We start from the raw sequence: 18,661 nt of genomic DNA on the forward strand, positions 1-18,661 counted from the left end.
CATTAACATTCTTAAGAGATATCACTGAAGGAAGTTTTGTAAAGAAGTTTTTGCTAATGAGAATGCTTGACAAATGGAATGTTTTCTTTCTTGTTGTTACACATTTGTCTTTAAAATGTTATTAAAATTGGAATCTTTATTTGTGGTATGGCAACATTTCATGGCGATTATTCTGGATATTAGTGATTATTTTATAGTTCTCTAGAAGATGTAAAGGATTGAACCAATGGTGATAGTAACCATATTCTTTTTATGTATTATTCTTTATCATCTTTACATTTTTTTTCTTCCAAACAGTGATTTTATGGATGCAGAGATGCCTTCTGGAGTTAGTATTTAATAGAGCTGTTACTCATGTAGGCCACTAGATGGCATGGTGAGCTCCTCCAAGAGCAAGTTCTTCATTCAGTAGATATTGTGTCTTTTCTATGCCAGGTTCCATTTGGCACTGGAGATACAGTGGTGGTCAAGGTAGTTATGATCCGTGCCCTCATTGGGAGATAGGTCATCAGCAATCAAACAAATAATTAAAACAGTGAATAAATGCTATGAAAAAAATACAGGTTCTTGAGAACAAATATGTGTGATCTAAAAATTGAATCCAATTAAATAAAACTTGATGTGTCACCAACTTCATGTTTGGATAATTTTATTCCTTACAAATGGTTTTAATACAACGACTATGCACCATTTAAACTTACAGCCTTTGTTAAAGTTGTTTCAGAATTCTGACTAAAGGGTATTAAAAGTCCTTGTTCTTTCTACCTGGGACACTGCCTTGTTATCAAAGCAGTATAGAGGGTATTTCTTTTTGTTAGTCCTATTCTACGCTCTCTTCTAAAAATCCTCTCTGTTAAAGATCTGTTGTTTTTCAGGCAAAGTCCCTAGTTGTGAAAGCTTTTGGTAAGGCTTTTTTCCTTCATTTTAGCTTACGTCACATTATTTGGTCTTGTCATTCACCAATTTGTGAAGGGAGTTAAAGGAAAGTGCATTTGCCTCCCATCTTTTCTTTCTTTTGGGTTTAATACATTGGGGGAACTAAGGCTATATTCTAGGCTCTATACCAGGTAATTAACATATTTTATCACCTCAGCAGCCTCAAACTCCATTTATAGATGGGAAGACTAAGACTTGGGTGTTTCAAATAACTTTTTTAAGACCACATAACTAATAATTGTCACAATTGGAATTCAGAAAAACAGGAATTTTAAGATCTTTCCAGATCAAGCCTGTTTGATACTTTTTAAATATACAGTATTTAAGAGTTTTTAGGTTTTTCTTTTTTGAACATTAGCTAAACTTTTGAAAACTTTTTAAAAAAAATTTATTTATTTGTTTATTTTTGGCTGTGTTGGGTCTTCACTGCTGTGCAAGGCCTTTCTCTAGTTGCAGCGAGCTGGGGCTATGTGCGGGCTTCTCATTGCCGTGGCTTCTCTTGTTGTGGAGCACAGGCTCTAGGTGCGCGGGCTTCAGTAGTTGTGGCTCACGGGCTCTGGAGTGCAGGCTCAGTAGTTGTGGCGCACGGGTGTAGTTACTCTGCAGCATGTGGGATATTCCTGGACCAGGGCTTGAACCCGTGTCCCCTGCACTGGCAGGCGGATTCTTAACCACTGCACCACCGGGAAGTCCTGAAAACTACTTTTTTTTTTTTTTTTTTTTTTTTTTGCGTTACGCGGGCCTCTCACTGTTGTGGCTTCTCCCGTTGCGGAGCACAGGCTCCGGACGCGCAGGCCCAGCGGCCATGGCTCACGGGCCCAGCCGCTCCGCGGCACGTGGGATCCTCCCAGACCGGGGCACGAACCCGCGTCCCCTACATTGGCAGGCGGACTCTCAACCACTGCGCCACCAGGGAAGCCCCTGAAAACTACTTATAATTTTGCTTTCTTCATAGAACCTTAGAATAGGAGTGGGCAAACTTTTTCTGTAAAGGGATGGATAGTAACTATTTGGGGCTTTGCAGGCCATATGGTATCTGTTTCAGCTACTCAGCTCTATGGCTGTTAGGCAAAAACGGCCATAGACAACAAGTCTAATAGACAGTGGGCATGGGTGTGTTCAGTAAAACTTTATTTATAAAAATAGGTGGGTGGTGAGGCACAGTTTGCTGACTCCTGCCATAGAAGATGCTTTCTGAGACTTAATGTTTATTGTGATTTTTACCCCCTTATTCTAAACATAGTACACTAAAGGCTAGTTAATTGAAGTGTCCAGTTTCTTAGGTTATTAGAGCTGTTATTGTATTCTGGTTTGACTTGTTATTTTATTTATTTATTTATTTATTTTTTGCGATACGCGGGCCTCTCACTGTTGTGGCCTCTCCCGTTGCGGAGCACAGGCTCCGGACGCACAGGCTCAGCGGCATGGCTTACGGGCCCAGCCGCTTCGCGGCATGTGGGATCTTCCCAGACCGGGACACAAACCCGTGTCCCTTGCATCGGCAGGCGGACTCTCAACCACTGCGCCACCAGGGAAGCCCTTGACTTGTGATTTTAATGTGATTGTTAATAGAGCCTTTTTTTAGGAATTAGAACTGCAGTTCAATGAATGTGGCTTTTACTACTACTTTCCTATCATCACGGTTTAAAACAGTCTTTTGACCTCAGTGGTTGTAAAATAAATACCTTGTTTTTGTTTTTATAAATGATGGGATTATTAGAGAACATTTAATCCAAACTCATGTGTCAGATGAAATAGCTGTGGCCTTTACAAGCTAAATATGTCTAGGTTGAAAGTTACTTAGTGGCAAATCTAGAATAAGAATGTATGTATCCTGACTACTAGACCAAAGTACTTTTTCTAGTTCTAGCCTTCTGCTTTGTGTATGTTCCTACCCTTAGCCACTGATGGCAAGTATTAAGGGACTGAAGTTTCTCTTAGGTTCTTATACTATTAATCAGTTTTAAAATGAATCACATGAGCAGGTACAGAATTTAAAAAATAGATTTAAAAAATTATATCTGGGCTTCCCTGGTGGCGCAGTGGTTAAGAATCCGCCTGCCAATGCAGGGGACACGGGTTCAATCCCTGGTCCGGGAAGATCCCACATGCCATGGAGCAACTAAGCCCATGTGCCACAACTACTGAGCCTGCGCTCTAGAGCCCGTGAAACACAGCTACTGAGCCTACGTGCCACAACTACTGAAGCCCGTGCGCCTAGAGCCTGTGCTCCGCAGCAAGAGAAGCCACTGCAATGAGAAGCCCACGCACCGCAACGAAGACCCAACGCAGAAAAAAAATAAACAAATATATAAATAAATTTATTAAAAATAAATAAATAAATAAATAATTATATCTGAAAGCTCTTCCAAAGAAATTATTCTCAAAGTTCATTAAACATAAATCATAATTATTGTATGTGTTGTAGCTACTAGCATTCTACCAGTTGGAAGATATAAAGATGATTGAGACATGGTCTTAACTCTTAAAGTATGTATAATTCAGATAAGAAACATGTGCAAAATTATGTTTTGCAAAATTTGTGTGTGCAAATATATAATAATAATATAAGTAGTACAGATAATTAAAGGTGGGGAGTGCTCTTTTAGTTATAGTATTGACAAAGGCTTTGGCAAAAAAAGGATGAGCAGAATTTGAAAACTGTCAAGTTATCCCAGCTAGAGAGGGAAGGTGTGGAAGTTGAAGTTTGGTTTAGGAAACAATTTAGATTTGGTTAATGTTCTTGTTTAGTGGGGGTAGGGGGGTGTCTAGTTGAAAATAATATGAAAATGTTAATATAGACTTCCTGTATGTACCTTGAATGCCAAGGGAATTTGGAATTTGGCATTTTCTTTTATATAATGGGGTTTTGAACAGAGAAAATATTTATCTAATTATAACCCAGAAGCTTAACCTGGTGTCAGTGTGCAGGATGGAACTGAGGGGGAATTAGGTGCACAGGGAAGAGTTAAGCTGTTACAGGCCAACAGGTAATGTACATTAAGTCACTTTTTTTCCCCCTCGATTTTAGGATCTTGATGCTGGTGTAAGTGAACATTCAGGTGATTGGTTGGATCAGGATTCAGTTTCAGATCAATTCAGTGTAGAATTTGAAGTTGAGTCTCTTGATTCAGAAGACTATAGCCTTAGTGAAGAAGGACAAGAACTCTCAGATGAAGATGATGAGGTAGTTTTTTTTTCTCTTGATTATATTCTAAAGTTCTTAAATACTTTCCATATTCGTTGACTGATGAGATTGAAATAATAATGTATTCAGATTTCACATCACAATCTTTGACTCTTGATTTATTCAAACTAGAATATTGGTTTGTGGATTTGAGGCTTTGTAATTCCTTGTTGTCTTATTTATATTTTTTAAAATGTAATGTCAAGAAGTCAGTAGGCCTTAATGAGGATTCTTATAATAGTCTACTCGTTTTTAAAAATATTTAATTCAATTTTCCTTTTTCATTTTTAATTTATGAAAAAGTAAAGCATGCATGCAGTTAAAAGTCACATACTACCACCAGATCTGTTTCCTGGAAGTGACCAGCTTCAACATTTCTAGCTATTTCACTGTAATTTAATACTTCCGTATTTATAAAACAAAGATGCTTGTACTGAATATTTTACTTTATTTATTTTAAACATCCCTGTATGTTGACTTTTTACCATAGTGGGTGAGGATTTTACCGTCCTCCGTTTCTCCCCCTTTATATTCACTCATTCCATGGCACCTTTGTCTCAGATTTCTCATATATAACATAATTGGACCTCCGTATTTGCGAGTTCCACATTGGCGGATTTAACCAAGTGCAGATTGGAAATATTCGAGTAAAAATTAAAAAATTCCAGAAAGTTCCAAAATGCAAAACTTGAATTTGCTGTGGGCCATCAACTATTTACATAGCATTTACGTTGTATTTACAACTTTTCACATAGCATTTATATTAGGTATTATAAGTAATCTAGAGATGATTTTAAGTGTAGGGGAGGATGTGCATAGATTGTATGCAAATACTATGCCACCTTACGTAAGGGACTTGGGCATCTGCAGATTTAGGTATCCTTGGGGGTCCTGTAACCAGTCTGCCCACAGATACGGAGGGATGACTGAGTACATGTTGTTTGTTTAGGACTTATCACTAAGAAGCCTTACTGGTTGAAGAAAAAAGGTGATGAATTGATGCTAATGTTTTTTTTTGTTTTTCTTTTTCTTAGGTATATCGAGTTACTGTGTATCAGGCAGGGGAGAGTGATACAGATTCATTTGAAGAAGATCCTGAAATTTCCTTAGCTGTAAGTATACATTTACTTTTTCAAGGAATCAAAAAATAACATTGAAGTCAAGATTAGAAAAATATGTCTAGTCTACTTCTTGACATGAGGTAGTTTTTATAAAGTTAACTTTTTTTTTTAAGTTTTAATGATTTAAAATATTTTTGTTCTTTTACTGGGTTGGGATCTGTTGCTATACTTTTTAGTTTTTTTGTGTGTTGGAATTCGAACTTTTGAAGAACTTCATTATGGAAAATTTTGGGTATGTACAGCATAGAGAATGGTATAATGTATCTCCATTGTACTTATCACTCAGGTCTAACAGTTACCAACATTTTCCAATCTTATCAAATATGAATATCATATTGATTTGTATTAGAATATGTGGTGGGATTTTCTATTAACGAAATCTGGACTTAAACATTTACATTTCATGCTTCATATGGTTCCTCAGGTATTGGATGTGTGTTTTTTTAACTAAATATTATTGCTTTAATTTTTGTTCTTAAATACTGCCTTTGTTATACTTGGATAGGAAATCTCATTTTTCTCTTTCTGAGATAGAAACAACTATTAATTATCCAAATACTAAAAAGGAGGAGAAATTGTAAAATCTTAGGAAAATATTTTGCTACATTAGAAAATAATTCAAGTAACTAGTTGAGTCATTTTGCTACATTAGAAAATAATTCAAGTAACTAGTTGAGTCATTTGATGTCAGGCTGAGTAAAATGTTTTAGACATAGATCTTGTAATTTATTGGACTCTTGAAGCACTTTCTTTCTGTATTACAAGACCTTTGTCTTTGGTTTTATCATTTAGTAGATACCTGCTTTTACAACTTGAAAGAACCATTGTGAGAGAATGAATAGTTTCCACCCTTATTGCTAATACCTTATGTCATTTTTCAGGCAACTTAAAAATGGTTACATTATTCATGGCAAGATAAGGAAGAACCTCTTATAGCAAGTTTCACATGTACAGTGTCCTCAGGCAAGAACCATGCTTCTCGTAAGGCAGGGAGATAAGGGCTATGTTCAGTAAAGAGGCTTGGAATGTGGGGGAATTTGTTATCCAGATTGCATAGTGGGTGGAAAGGTTTGGGAAATAAGTTGGAATAAGGATGAAGCAATGAGCAGTTACAGAGACGAGAACACAACAGGATAGACAAGTAAGGGGCATACATTTTGGATAGTGACAAGGATGGCAGAGTTTATCTGGTCGTGATTGCTGAAAAGAATGTTTTAGCATTTCCTTTGTGGGTGAAGTTAGGGAACACCCAGTTGAGCCCTGGTTTTAGAGCACTTCTAAGAGAGTCTTAGTCAGTGGCAGACTGGTTGACAGTTTTGTCTAGATTGATTTGGTGGACTGGGCACAGTATCAGGTTTGAGCCTTTAAGGGAGTGGAGTGGGTACAGGCCTCATTACAGAGAAGATCCCATAGCAGTTGCTTCAACTAAATGAACCAACTCTGTCATTGAACAGATAACTTTACAGGTACATGGTTAAGGTCATGGTGAATATGTTTTTCATTTTAGAATTTTTAGCATAGTTCGGCTGGGGAAAAAATGTATTTACAAGCTCATGCTTGAGGAAAGACTGTTGAGTGCTTTATATAAGACATGAAATGCTGAAAATTGAGCTGTATGATACATTTTACCTTAGACATATTGAACAAGTTGCTAGCGTTGCTGTGACTGGTTATTGAAGGGTTACGGAAGCTAACTGTCTTGTTTCCTTGAAGGACTATTGGAAGTGTACTTCATGCAGTGAAATGAATCCTCCCCTTCCACCTCATTGCAACAGATGTTGGGCCCTTCGTGAAAATTGGCTTCCTGAAGATAAAGGGAAAGATAAAGGGAAAATGTTTGAGAAAGCCAAACTAGAAAACTCAGCACAAGTAGAAGAGGGCTTTGATGTCCCTGACTGTAAGAAATCTACAGTGAATGATTCCAAAGAATCATGTGTTGAGGAAAATGATGATAAGATCACACAAGCCTCCCTATCCCAAGAAAGTGAGGACTATTCTCAGCCATCAACTTCTAATAGTATCATTTATAGTAGCCAAGAAGATGTCAAAGAGTTTGAGAGGGAAGAAACACAAGACAAAGAAGAAAGTGTGGAATCTAGTTTTCCTCTTAATGCCATTGAACCTTGTGTGATTTGCCAAGGTCGACCTAAAAATGGTTGCATCGTCCATGGCAAAACAGGACATCTTATGGCATGCTTTACATGTGCAAAGAAGCTAAAGAAAAGGAATAAGCCCTGCCCTGTATGCAGACAACCAATTCAAATGATTGTGCTAACTTATTTCCCCTAGTTGAACTACCTATAAAAGTAGAATTATATATTTCTAACTATATAAGCCCCAAGATTTAGATGTGAAATTTATTTTTATTTTTTTAACTGTATCAAAGCAAGAAAGTATCTTACTACATGTAGATTTCTCCCACTAGTGAATAGTTACTTCCTTTTAGGAAAATGCCCCTTCTGTTGATATTTTATGTTTGGGTTTTAATGTAATTTGGGTTTGGATATAGAGTTCCTCCTTTACCCCTCTGCCCCCCCCCCTTTTTTTTGGGCTGCACTGCTCCGCATGTGGATCTTAGTTCCCCAGCCAGGGATCAAACCCGCACCCCCTGCAGTGGTAGTGCAGAGTCCTAACCCTGTACCATCAGGGAAATTCCTACTGCTCGTTATTTAAAATAATTTCCACTTTTGTCTTAAATGAGGAGTATCTGACCTTTTAAAAAATATATAAGTAGGACATTTAAATGTAACTTATTCAGTACCTTTCATGTAAGGAGGAAAAGTTCGTGTGAAAGATTTAATATTTAAATTTTACATACTCTTAAACTTTTCAATCCTTAGTTTCTCTAGTCTTTCAGAGCCTCTTAAAATATAATAAGTCCCCTACAGGGCTTCCCTGGTGGCGCAGTGGTTGAGAGTCCGCCTGCTGATGCAGGGGACGCAGGTTCGTGCCCCGGTCCGGGAAGATCCCACATGCCGCGGAGCGGCTGGGCCCATGAGCCATGGCCGCTGAGCCTGTGCGTCCGGAGCCTGTGCTCCACAATGGGAGAGGCCACAACAGTGAGAGGGCCGCGTACTGCAAAAAAAAAATAAATAAGTCCCCTACATACGAACCTTCAAATTGCTAACTTTCAAAGATGCGAACGTGAGCTGGCATGTTACAAAAGTTCACGTGAGTGGAGTACATTGTCACGCGCGTGCATCCCCTACAAATGGTTGTGCTTTTGTGTACTTTACTGTGTAGAGTACAGTAGTATAGTAGTATCTTTATTTCAAGCCCAGGATGTCTGGAAGCAAGCATAAAAGCAGCAGTGATGTAGCTGGTACTGCTGATGGAAACAAAAGTGAAAATAATTGAGAGAGTGGAGTGACAAGAGGAAGAAGTAACAGAAGAACCAAAGAGATTCATGATGCAGAAAATGGCAAGGGTTTTTTCTTTATTTGAGGAGGCACTGTTAGTTTTTGAGGCACAGGATCCGAACGTGGAGTGGTACACGAACGTTGCAGCAGCCGTTCAGAATGCAATCCAGTGCTACTGTGTTATCTATGAGGAGAAAAAGAGCTACTACCCAGACATCATGGGATCATTTTTTCAAGAGGGTAGGTAGAATTGAATCCAGCAAGGAACCAGAACCGGTGCCATCAACGTCAGGTGTGAGTGAAATTGCAGCTTGCCCTCCATCTCCTGTTGCTGACAATCCTTCAGCTCTGTCATACCTCTTCTCCCTGCTTCAGTCAGTAACTTCTTGCCTGTTCACTCGATGCCAGCCCCTGTATGCCAGCTGTTGTACTGTACTACTGTACTTTTCAAGGTACTGTACTGTAAGATTAAAAATGTTTTCTTTCTTTTTTGTGTTGGTTTTTTATGTATTATTTGTGTGAAAATATTATAAACCTATTACAGTACAGGACTATATAGCCGATTGTGTTAGTTGTGTTAGGTACCTTGGCTAATTTTGTTGGACTTACGAACGGGCTCTCGGAACTGAACTCGTTCATTGCAGGGGACTTACCGTATTCTTTCTAGATAAAAGAAATAGGTAGATTGTTTTGGTGCTATGTAAGTAGCACTTATATATTTCTCATTCTCCAGTCTCTTTGATATGGTAAGGGATATAATAAACAGAAGGACTGTTTGTTTTTATACTAGCTGAAATTGTCCTAACTTCTCTAAATTGTCCAAAAATTATAGAATGACATCCTATAAGAGTGACGGGATCAGAACATAAAATTCTGAAATAACTCTCAAACTGTATAGATTAACATCTTGATTTATAGTAAATCTTCAACAAAATAGTGGAAAATAACAACTTTGATTTAAGGTCCCAGTGTATTTCTCCCATATATGTCAGTCGTACATACTCAGGTGAGGACAATAAAATTAACTGAGCTATGAGTTTAGAACAGAACTGAGGGATAATTTTGCACAGCAAGTTTGAATGCCAGTTACAGAACATTGTATTAAACTTTAAAAACAAAAACCACACACACATATGACTTATCCATGTATGGATATGTAAGTAATGGCTGAAGGGATCAGCACCTTAGCCAAAGAGTGGTCCTCAAATACAGTAAAGCTTTATTAATTTGGGATTTATAATACTTCAACTAGAACTAAGTAGAATTGATCCCCTCTGAGGACAGAGAAATAAAAATGAGATTATAAACACTGTACAGTCAGCCCTCCATACCTGTGGATTCAGCATCCATGGATTTAACCAACCACTGGTTTGGAAATATTCAGGAAAAAGATTCCAGAAAGTTTCAGAAAGAACACTTGAATTTGCTGTGCACTGGCAACTACATAGCATTTGCATTGTGTCAGGTATTTAAATCTAGAGATTTAAAGTATATGAGAGTATGTGTATAGGTTATATGCAAATACCATACCATTTTATATCAGGGACTTGAGCATCGAAGATTTTGGTGTCCCGGGGTGGGGTGGGGGTGCATCTTGGAACCAATCCGCCATGGATACTGAGGGACAACTGTATATTATTCAGTGATTCTGCTGTTTACAAGACATTCAAATTGGTGCAAATAGAGTTTCATTCACCATATATATATGCATTACTAATGCAGTCTTGATTGTCTAAATTTTTAGGTGTAGTATACGTTCTATTGATTTACAAATAAAAATTAAATGTTTAAGAATTGTTTAAAAAATGTGATTATTGGATCTTATAGGCAATTTTCCCATAATAATGAGTTTTTCCTTCCAGTATTATTGAGGTAATTGACATACAGTACTGTATAAGTTTAAGGTGTACAGCATAATGATTTGACTTGTTTACATTCATGAAATGATTATTACAATTAGTTTAGTGAACATTATCTCATAGACACAACACTAAAGACAGAAAATTTTTATTCTTGTGATGACAACTCAGGGTTTATTCTCTTAACTTTCATATATGACATACCACACTGTTAATTATATATATCATGTTGTACATTATATCTTTAGTACTTATAACTGGAAGTTTGTACCATTTTATTGCCTTTATCCATTTCCCTCTCCCCCCACTCCCCACCTCTGGTAACCAAAAATCTGATCTCTTTTTCTATTTATTTGGTTTTTTTGTAAGTATAAAGACCTACAGTACTATCGATATGTTAGTTCATGTTATACAAGAGTGGTTTGGTATTTCTATACATTTTAAATGATTACCACAGTAAGTCTCGTTATATGTTGCTATGCAAAGGTATTACATAGTTATTGCCTATAATCCACACAGTGTAAATTTTACACCATGACTCATTTAAATAGTTTGCAACTGAAGGTTTGTACCTCTTAATGTCCCTCACTTATTTCTTTCCTCCTTTCACCTCCCTTCTCTCTGGCAACCACCTCTTTGTTCTCTGTATCTATAACTCTTTCTGTTTTGTTGTGTTCGTTTTATAGATTCCACTTATAAGTAAAAGTGTTTGTCTTTCTCTGTCTGACTTATCACTTAGCATAATACTCTCTTGGTCCATACATGTTGTTGCAAATGTTAAGATTTTATTCTTTTTTTATGGCTAATATTCCATGTGTGTGTGTTTGTGTGTACTACATCTTCTTTACCCATTGTTTGCTAATGGACACTTGGGTTGCTTCCATATATTTGCTGTTGTAAACAGTGCCACCGTGAACGTTGGGGTGCATGTACATTTTTTTTTTTTGGCTGCACCACAAGGCATGTGGGATTTTAGTTCTCTGACCAGGGATTGAACCTGTGACCTCTGCGTTGGAAGTGTGGAGTCTTAACCACTGGACCACCAGCGAAGTCCTGCTGCATGTAAATTTTTGAATTAGTGCCTTTGGTTTTTTCTAGATATATGCCCTGGAGTGGGATTGCTGGATCATATGGTAGCTCTGTTTTTAGTTTTTTGAGGAAACTCCATACTGCTTTCTGTAATGGCTGCAGCAATTTACATGCCCACCAACAGTGTACAAGGATTCCTCACCAACACTTATTTGTTGTCCTGATAATAGCCATTCTGACAGGTGTGAGGCATATCTCAATTGTGATTTTGATTTGCATTTCCCTGATGATTAGGGATGTTGAGCGTCTTTTCATGTACCTGTTGGCCATCTGTATGTCTTCTCTGGAGAAATGTCTGTTAAGATCTTCTGCCCATTTTTTAATAGGATTGTTTTTTTTTTGATGCTTAGTTGTATGACTTCTTTATATCAATATATTTTAGGTTTTAACCCCATGTCAAATATATCATTTACAAGTATCTTCTCCCATTCAATAGGTTGTCTTTTCATTTTGTTGATAGTTTCTTTAGCTGTGCAAAAGCTTTTTAGTTTGATGTAGTCCCATTTGTTGATTTTTTGCTTTTTGTTTCCCTTGCCTGAGGACACATATCCAAAAAAAAAATAAATCACTAAGACCAATGTCAAACAGCAAACTACCTGTTTTCTTCTAGAAGTTTTACGGTTTCAGGTCTTACATTTAATTCCTTAATCTATTTTGAATTTATTTTTGTGAATGGTGTGAGAGCCTAGTCCAGTTTCTTTTGCATATAGTTGTCTCGATTTCTCAACACCACTTATTGAAGAGGCTGTCTTTTTTCCGTTGCACATTCTTGCCTCCTTTGTCATAGATTAATTGACCATAAGTGTGTGGGTTTCTTTCTGGACTCTGTATTGTGTTCCATTGATCTATGTGTCTGTTTTTGTGGCAGTACCATACTATTTTGATGGCTAGCTTTGTAGTATAGTTTGAACCAAGGAGCGTGAGACCTCCAGCTTTGTTCTTTTTTCTTGATTGTTTTGGCTGTTCAGGGTTTTGTGTGTGTGTGTGTGTGTGTGTGTGTGTGTGTGTTTCCATACAAATTCTGTGAAAAATACCATCGATATTTTGATAAGGATTAGATTGATCTGTAGATTTCCTTGGATAGTATGGTCATTTTAATAATGTTAATTCTTCCAATCCATGAACACAGTATATCTTTCTGTCTCTCAATTTCTTTCATCGATGGCCCGTAGTTTTCTTTTTTGAATTTTTGAATTTTATTTTATTATTTATACAGCAGGTTCTTACTAGTTATCCATTTTATACATATTAGTGTATATATGTCAATCCCAATCTTGGATTTCATCACAGCCTCCCCCCCCGCAGCTTTCCCCCCTTGGTGTCCATACGTTTGTTCTCTACATCTGTGTCTCAATTTCTGCCCTGTAAACCGTTTCATCTGTACCGTTTTTCTAGGTTCCACATACATGCATTAATACACGATATTTGTTTTTCTGACTTACTTCACTCTGTAAGACAGTCTCTAGATTCATCCCCGTCTCTACAAATGACCCAATTTCGTTTCTTTTTATGGCTGAGTAATATTCCATCATATATATATACCACATCTCCTTTATCTGTTCATCTGTAGATGACCATTTAGGTTGCTTCCATGACCTGGCTATTGTAAATAGTGCTGCAGTGAACATTGGGGTGCATGTGTCTTTTTGAATTATGTTTTCTCAGGGTATATGCCCAGTAGTGGGATTGCTGGGTCATATGGTAATTCTATTTTTAGTTTTTTAAGGAACCTCTATACTGTTCTCCATAGTGGCTGTATCACTTTACATTCCCACCAGCAGTGCAAGAGGGTTCCCTTTTCTCCACACCCTCTCTAGCATTTGTTGTTTGTAGATTTTCTGATGATGCCCATGTTAACTGGTGTGAGGTGATACCTCATTGTAGTTTTGATTTGCATTTCTCTAATAGTGATGTTGAGCAGATTTTCATGTGCTTCTTGGCCATCTCTATGTCTTTGGAGAAATGTCTATTTAGGTCTTCTGCCCATTTTTGGATTGGGTTGTTTGTTTTTTTAATATTGAGCTGCATGCGCTGTTTATATATTTTGGAGATTAATCCTTTGTCCAGTGATTCATTTGCAAATATTTTCTCCCATTCAGAGGGTGTGTTTTCGTCTTGTTTGTAGTTTCTTTTGCTTTGCAAAAACTTTGAAGTTTCATTAGGTTCCATTTGTTTATTTTTGTTTTTATTTCCATTACTCTAGGAGGTGGATCAAAAAATATCTTGCTGTGATTTATGTCAAAGAGTGTGCTTCCTGTGTTTTCCTCTAAGAGTTTTATAGTGTCTAGCCTTACATTTTGGTCTCTAATCCATTTTGAGTTTATTTTTGTGTATGGTGTTAGGGAATGTTTTAATTTCATTCTTTTACATGTAGCTGTCCAGTTTTCCCAGCACCACTTATTGAAGAGACTGTCTTCTCCATTGTATATCCTTGCCTCCTTTGTCATAGATTAGTTGACCATAGGTGCATGGTTTTATCTCTGGGCTTTCTATCCTGTTCCATTGATCTATATTTCTGATTATGTCAGTACCATATTGTCTTGATTACTGTAGCTTTGTAGTATAGTCTGAACTCAAGGAGTCTGATTCCTCCATCTCCCATTTTTTTCCCTCAAGACTGCTTTGGCTATTCGGGGTCTTTTGTGTCTCCATACAAATTTTACGATGATTTGTTCTAGTTCTGTAAAAAGTGTCATTGGTAATTTGATAGGGATCTCATTGAATCTGTAGATTGCTTTGGGTAGTATAGTCATTTTCACAATGTTGATTCTTCCAATCCAAGAACATGGTATATCTCTCTATCTGTTTGTATCATTTTTAATTTCTTTCATCATGTCTTAGTTTTTCCTGCATACAGATGTTTTGTCTCCCTAGGTAGGTTTATTCCTAGGTATTTTATTCTTTTTGTTGCAATGGTAAATGGGAGTGTTTCCTTAATTTCTATTTCAGACTTTTCATCATTAGTGTATAGGAATGCAAGAAATTTCTGTGCATTAATTTTGTATCCTGTGACTTTACCAAATTCATTGATTAGCTCTAGTAGTTTTCTGGTGGCATCTTTAGGATTCTCTATGTATAGTATCATGTCATCTGCAAACAGTGACAGTTTTAATTCTTCTTTTCCAATTGGTATTCCTTTTATTTCTTTTTCTTCTCTGATTGCTGTGGCTAGGACTTCCAAAACTATGTTGAATAAGTGGCAAGAGTGGACATCCTTGTCTTTTTCCTGATGTTAGAGGAAATGATTTCAGTTTTTCACCATTGAGAATGATGTTTGCTGTGGGTTTGTCGTATAGGGTCTTTATTATGTTGGGGTAGGTTCCCTCTATGCCCACTTTCTGGAGAGTTTTTATAAATAGGTGTTGAATTTTGTCAAAAGCTTTTTCTGCATCTATTGAGATGATCATATGGTTTTTCTTCTTCAGTTTGTTAATATGCTGTATCACATTGATTGATTTGTGTATATTGAAGAATTCCTTGCATCCCTGGCATAAATCCCACTTTATCATGGTGTATGATCCTTTTAATGTGTTGTTGGATTCTGTTTGCTAGTATTTTGTTGAGGATTTTTGCATCTATATTCATCAGTGATATTGGTCTGTAATTTTCTTTTTTTGTAGTATCTTTGTCTGGTTTTGGTATCGGGGTGATGGTGGCCTCATAGAATGAGTGTTCCTTCCTCTGCAATTTTTTGGAAGAGGTTGAGAAGGATGGGTGTTAGCTCTTCTCTCAGTGTTTGATAGAATTCACCTGTGAAGCCATCTGGTCCTGGACTTTTGTTTGTTGGAAGATTTTTAGTCACAGTTTCATTTTCATTACTTGTGATTGGTCTGTTCATATTTTCTATTTCTTCCTAGTTCAGTCTTGGAAGGTTATATCTTTCTAAGAATTTGTCCATTTCTTCCAGGTTGTCCATTTAATTGGCATAGAGTTGCTTGTAGTAGTCTCTTAGGATGCTTTGTATTTCTGTGGTGTGTTGTAACTTCTCCTTTTTCATTTCTAATTTTATTGATTTGAGTTCTCTCCCTCTTTTTCTTGATGAGTCTGGCTAATGGTTTATCAGTTTTGTTTATCTTCTCAAAGAACCAGCTTTTAGTTTTATTGATCTTTGCTCTTGTTTTCTTTGTTTCTATTTCATTTATTTCTACTCTGATTTTTTTTTTTTTTTTTTTTTTTTTTTGCGGTACGCGGGTCTCTCACTGTTGTGGCCTCTCCCGTTGTGGAGCCCAGGCACCGGATGTGCAGGCTCAGCGGCCATGGCTCACGTGCCCAGCCGCTCCGCGGCATGTGGGATCCTCCCTGACCGGGGCACAAACCCGTGTCCCCTGCATCGGCAGGCAGACTCTCAACCACTGCTCCACCAGGGAAGCCCTCTGCTCTGATTTTTATGATTTCTTTCCTTCTGCTAACCTTGGGTTTTGTTTGTTCTTCTTTCTCTAGTTCCTTTAGGTGTAACTTTAGATTCTTTGAGATTTTACTTGTTTCTTGAGCTTGGCTTGTGTTGCTATAAAGTTCCCTCTTAGAACTGCTTTTGGTGCATCCCATAGGTTTTGGATTGTTGTGTTTTCATTGTCATTGTCTCTAGGTATCTTTTGATTTCCTCTTTGACTTCTTCAGTGATCTCTTGGTTATTTAGTAACATATTGTTTAGCCTCCATGTGTTTGTGTTGTTTATGTTTTTTCCCCTGTAATTGATTTCTAATCTCATAACGTTGTGGTCAGAAAAGATGCTTGATATGATTTCAATTTTCTTAAATTTACTGAGGCTTGATTTGTGACCCAAAATGTGATCTATCCTGGAGAATGTTCCGTGCACATTTGAGAAGAAAGTTTAATCTCCTGTTTTTGGATGGAATGTCCTATTAACATCAATTAAATCTATCTGGTCTATTGTGTCATTTAAAGCTTGTGTTTCCTTATTAATTTTCTGTTCGGCTGATCTGTCCATTGGTTTAAGTTGAGGTGTTAAAGTCCCCCATTATTATTGTGTTACTGTCGATTTCCTCTTTTATAGCTGTTAGCAGTTGCCTTATGTATTGAGGTGCTCCTGTGTTGGGTGCATATATATTTAAGTTGTTACATTTATGCAATTTAAATTGCATATATATTTATATGTTAAATTGTTGATCCCTTGATCATTATGTAGTGTCCTTCCTTGTCTCTTGTAACATTCTTTATTTTAAAGTCTATTTTATCTGATACGAGTATTGCTACAGCAGCTTTCCTTTGATTTCCATTTTCATGGAGTATCTTTTTCCATCCCCTCAGTTTCAGTCTGTATGTGTCCCTAGGTCTAAAGTGGGTCTCTTGCAGACAGCATATAGATGGGTCTTGTTTCTGTATCCATTCAGCAAGCCTGTGTCTTTTGGTTGGAGCATTTAATCCATTCACGTTTAAGGTAATTATTGATATACATGTTCCTATGACCATTGTCTTAATTGTTTTGGGTTTGTTTTTGTAGGTCCTTTTCTTCTCTTGTGTTTTGCACTTAGAGAAGTTCCTTTAGCATTTGTTGTAGAGCTGGTTTGGTGGTGCTGAATTCTCTTAGCTTTTGCTTGTCTGTAAAGCTTTTGATTTCTCAAATCTGAATGAGTAATCTTCGTTGTAGTTTCTTCCCTTTCAACACTTTAAATATGTCATGCCACTCCCTTCTGGCTTGTAGAGTTTCTGCTGAGAAATCAGCTTTTAACCTTATGGGAGTTCCCTTCTATGTTATTTGTCATTTTTCCCTTGCTGCTTTCAATAATTTTTCTTTGTCTTTAATTTTTGCTAATTCGATTACTATGTGTCTTGGTGTGTTTCTCCTTGGATTTATCCTGTATGGGACTCTCTGCACTTCCTGGACTTGGATGGCTTTTTCCTTTCCCGTGTTAGGAAAGTTTTCGACTATAATCTCTTGAAATATTTTCTCAGGTCCTTTCTCTCTCTCTTCTCCTTCTGGGACCCCTATAATGTGAATGTTGTTTATTTTAATGTTGTCCCAGAGGTCTCTTAGGCTGTCTTCATTTCTTTTCATTCTTTTTTCTTTATTCTGTTCCACAACAGTGAATTCCACCATTCTGTCTTCCAGGTCACTTATCCGTTCTTCTGCCTCAGTTCTGCTATTGATTCCTTCTAGTGCAGTTTTCATTTTAGTTATTATATTGTCTCTGTTTGTTCTTTAATTTTTCTAGGTCTTTGTTAAGCATTCCTTGCATCTTCTCGATCTTTGCCTCCATTCTTTTTCCGAGGTCCTGGATCATCTTCACTATCATTCTGAATTATTTTTCTGGAAGGTTGCCTATCTCCACTTCATTTAATTGTTTTTCTGGGGTTTTATCTTTTTCCTTCATCTGGTACATAGCCCTCTGCCTTTTCATCTTGTCTATTTTTCTGTGAATGTGGTTTCTGTTCCACCGGCTGCAGGATTGTAGTTCTTTCTTCTGCTGTCTGCCGTCTTGTGGATGAGGCTGTCTAAGAGGCTTGTGCACATTTCCTGATGGTAGGGACGGGTGGTGGGTAGAGTTGGGTGTTGCTCTGATGGGCAGAGCTCAGTAAAACTTTAATCTGCTTGACTGCTAATGGGTGGGGCTGGGTTCCCTCCCTGTTGGTTGTTTGGCCTGAGGCGAACCAACACTGGGGCCTACCTGGGCTCTTTGGTGGGGCTAATGGTGGACTCTGGGATGGCCCACGCCACGGAGCACTTCCCAGAACTTCTGCTGCCAGTGTCCTTGTCCTCACGGTGAGACACAGCCACCCCCGCCTCTGCAGGAGACCCTCCAACACTAGCACGTAGGTCTGGTTCAGTCTACCCTGGGGTCACTGCTCCTTCCCCTGGGTCCTGATGCGCACACTACTTTGTGTGTGCTCTCCAAGAGTGGAGTCTCTGTTTTCCCCAGTCCTGTCGAAGCCCTGCAGTCAAATCCCACTAGGCTTCAAAGTCTGATTCTCTAGGAATTCCTCCTCCCGTTGCTGGACCCCCAGGTTGGGAAGCCTGATGTCGGGCTCAGAACCTTCACTCCAGTGGATGGACCTCTGTGATATAAGTGTTCTCCAGTCTGTGAGTCACCCACCCAGCAGTTAATGGGGTTTGATTTTATTGTGATTGTGCCCCTCGTACCATCTCATTGT

The 18,661-nt window shown here is 37.8% G+C and overlaps 1 protein-coding gene across 7 annotated transcripts in view; it reads left to right on the top strand.

Annotated features, from left to right (window-relative positions):
* The window catches only part of MDM2 (MDM2 proto-oncogene), a 43,126-nt gene that overhangs the window by 15,048 nt on the left and 9,417 nt on the right, over positions 1-18,661 (top strand). For 5 of the 7 annotated variants that reach the window (XR_014295389.1, XR_014295390.1, XR_014295391.1 and 2 more), the window contains 3 exons: positions 3,968-4,123; positions 5,158-5,235; positions 6,958-9,055. Coding sequence is in view for 1 of the 7 variants with exons in the window: in XM_082636825.1 (XP_082492951.1) it covers positions 3,968-4,123; positions 5,158-5,235; positions 6,958-7,533 (810 nt within the window). In the remaining 6 variants the exon portion in view is untranslated. Of the gene's footprint in view, positions 1-3,967; positions 4,124-5,157; positions 5,236-6,957; positions 10,398-18,661 lie in introns of those variants that run through there. The other 2 variants (XM_082636825.1, XR_014295394.1) reach the window with 2 other exon arrangements.

Source organism: Mesoplodon mirus (genome assembly GCF_964341445.2).
Source record: "Mesoplodon mirus genome assembly, chromosome: 11".
Lineage (NCBI taxonomy): Eukaryota > Metazoa > Chordata > Mammalia > Artiodactyla > Ziphiidae > Mesoplodon > Mesoplodon mirus.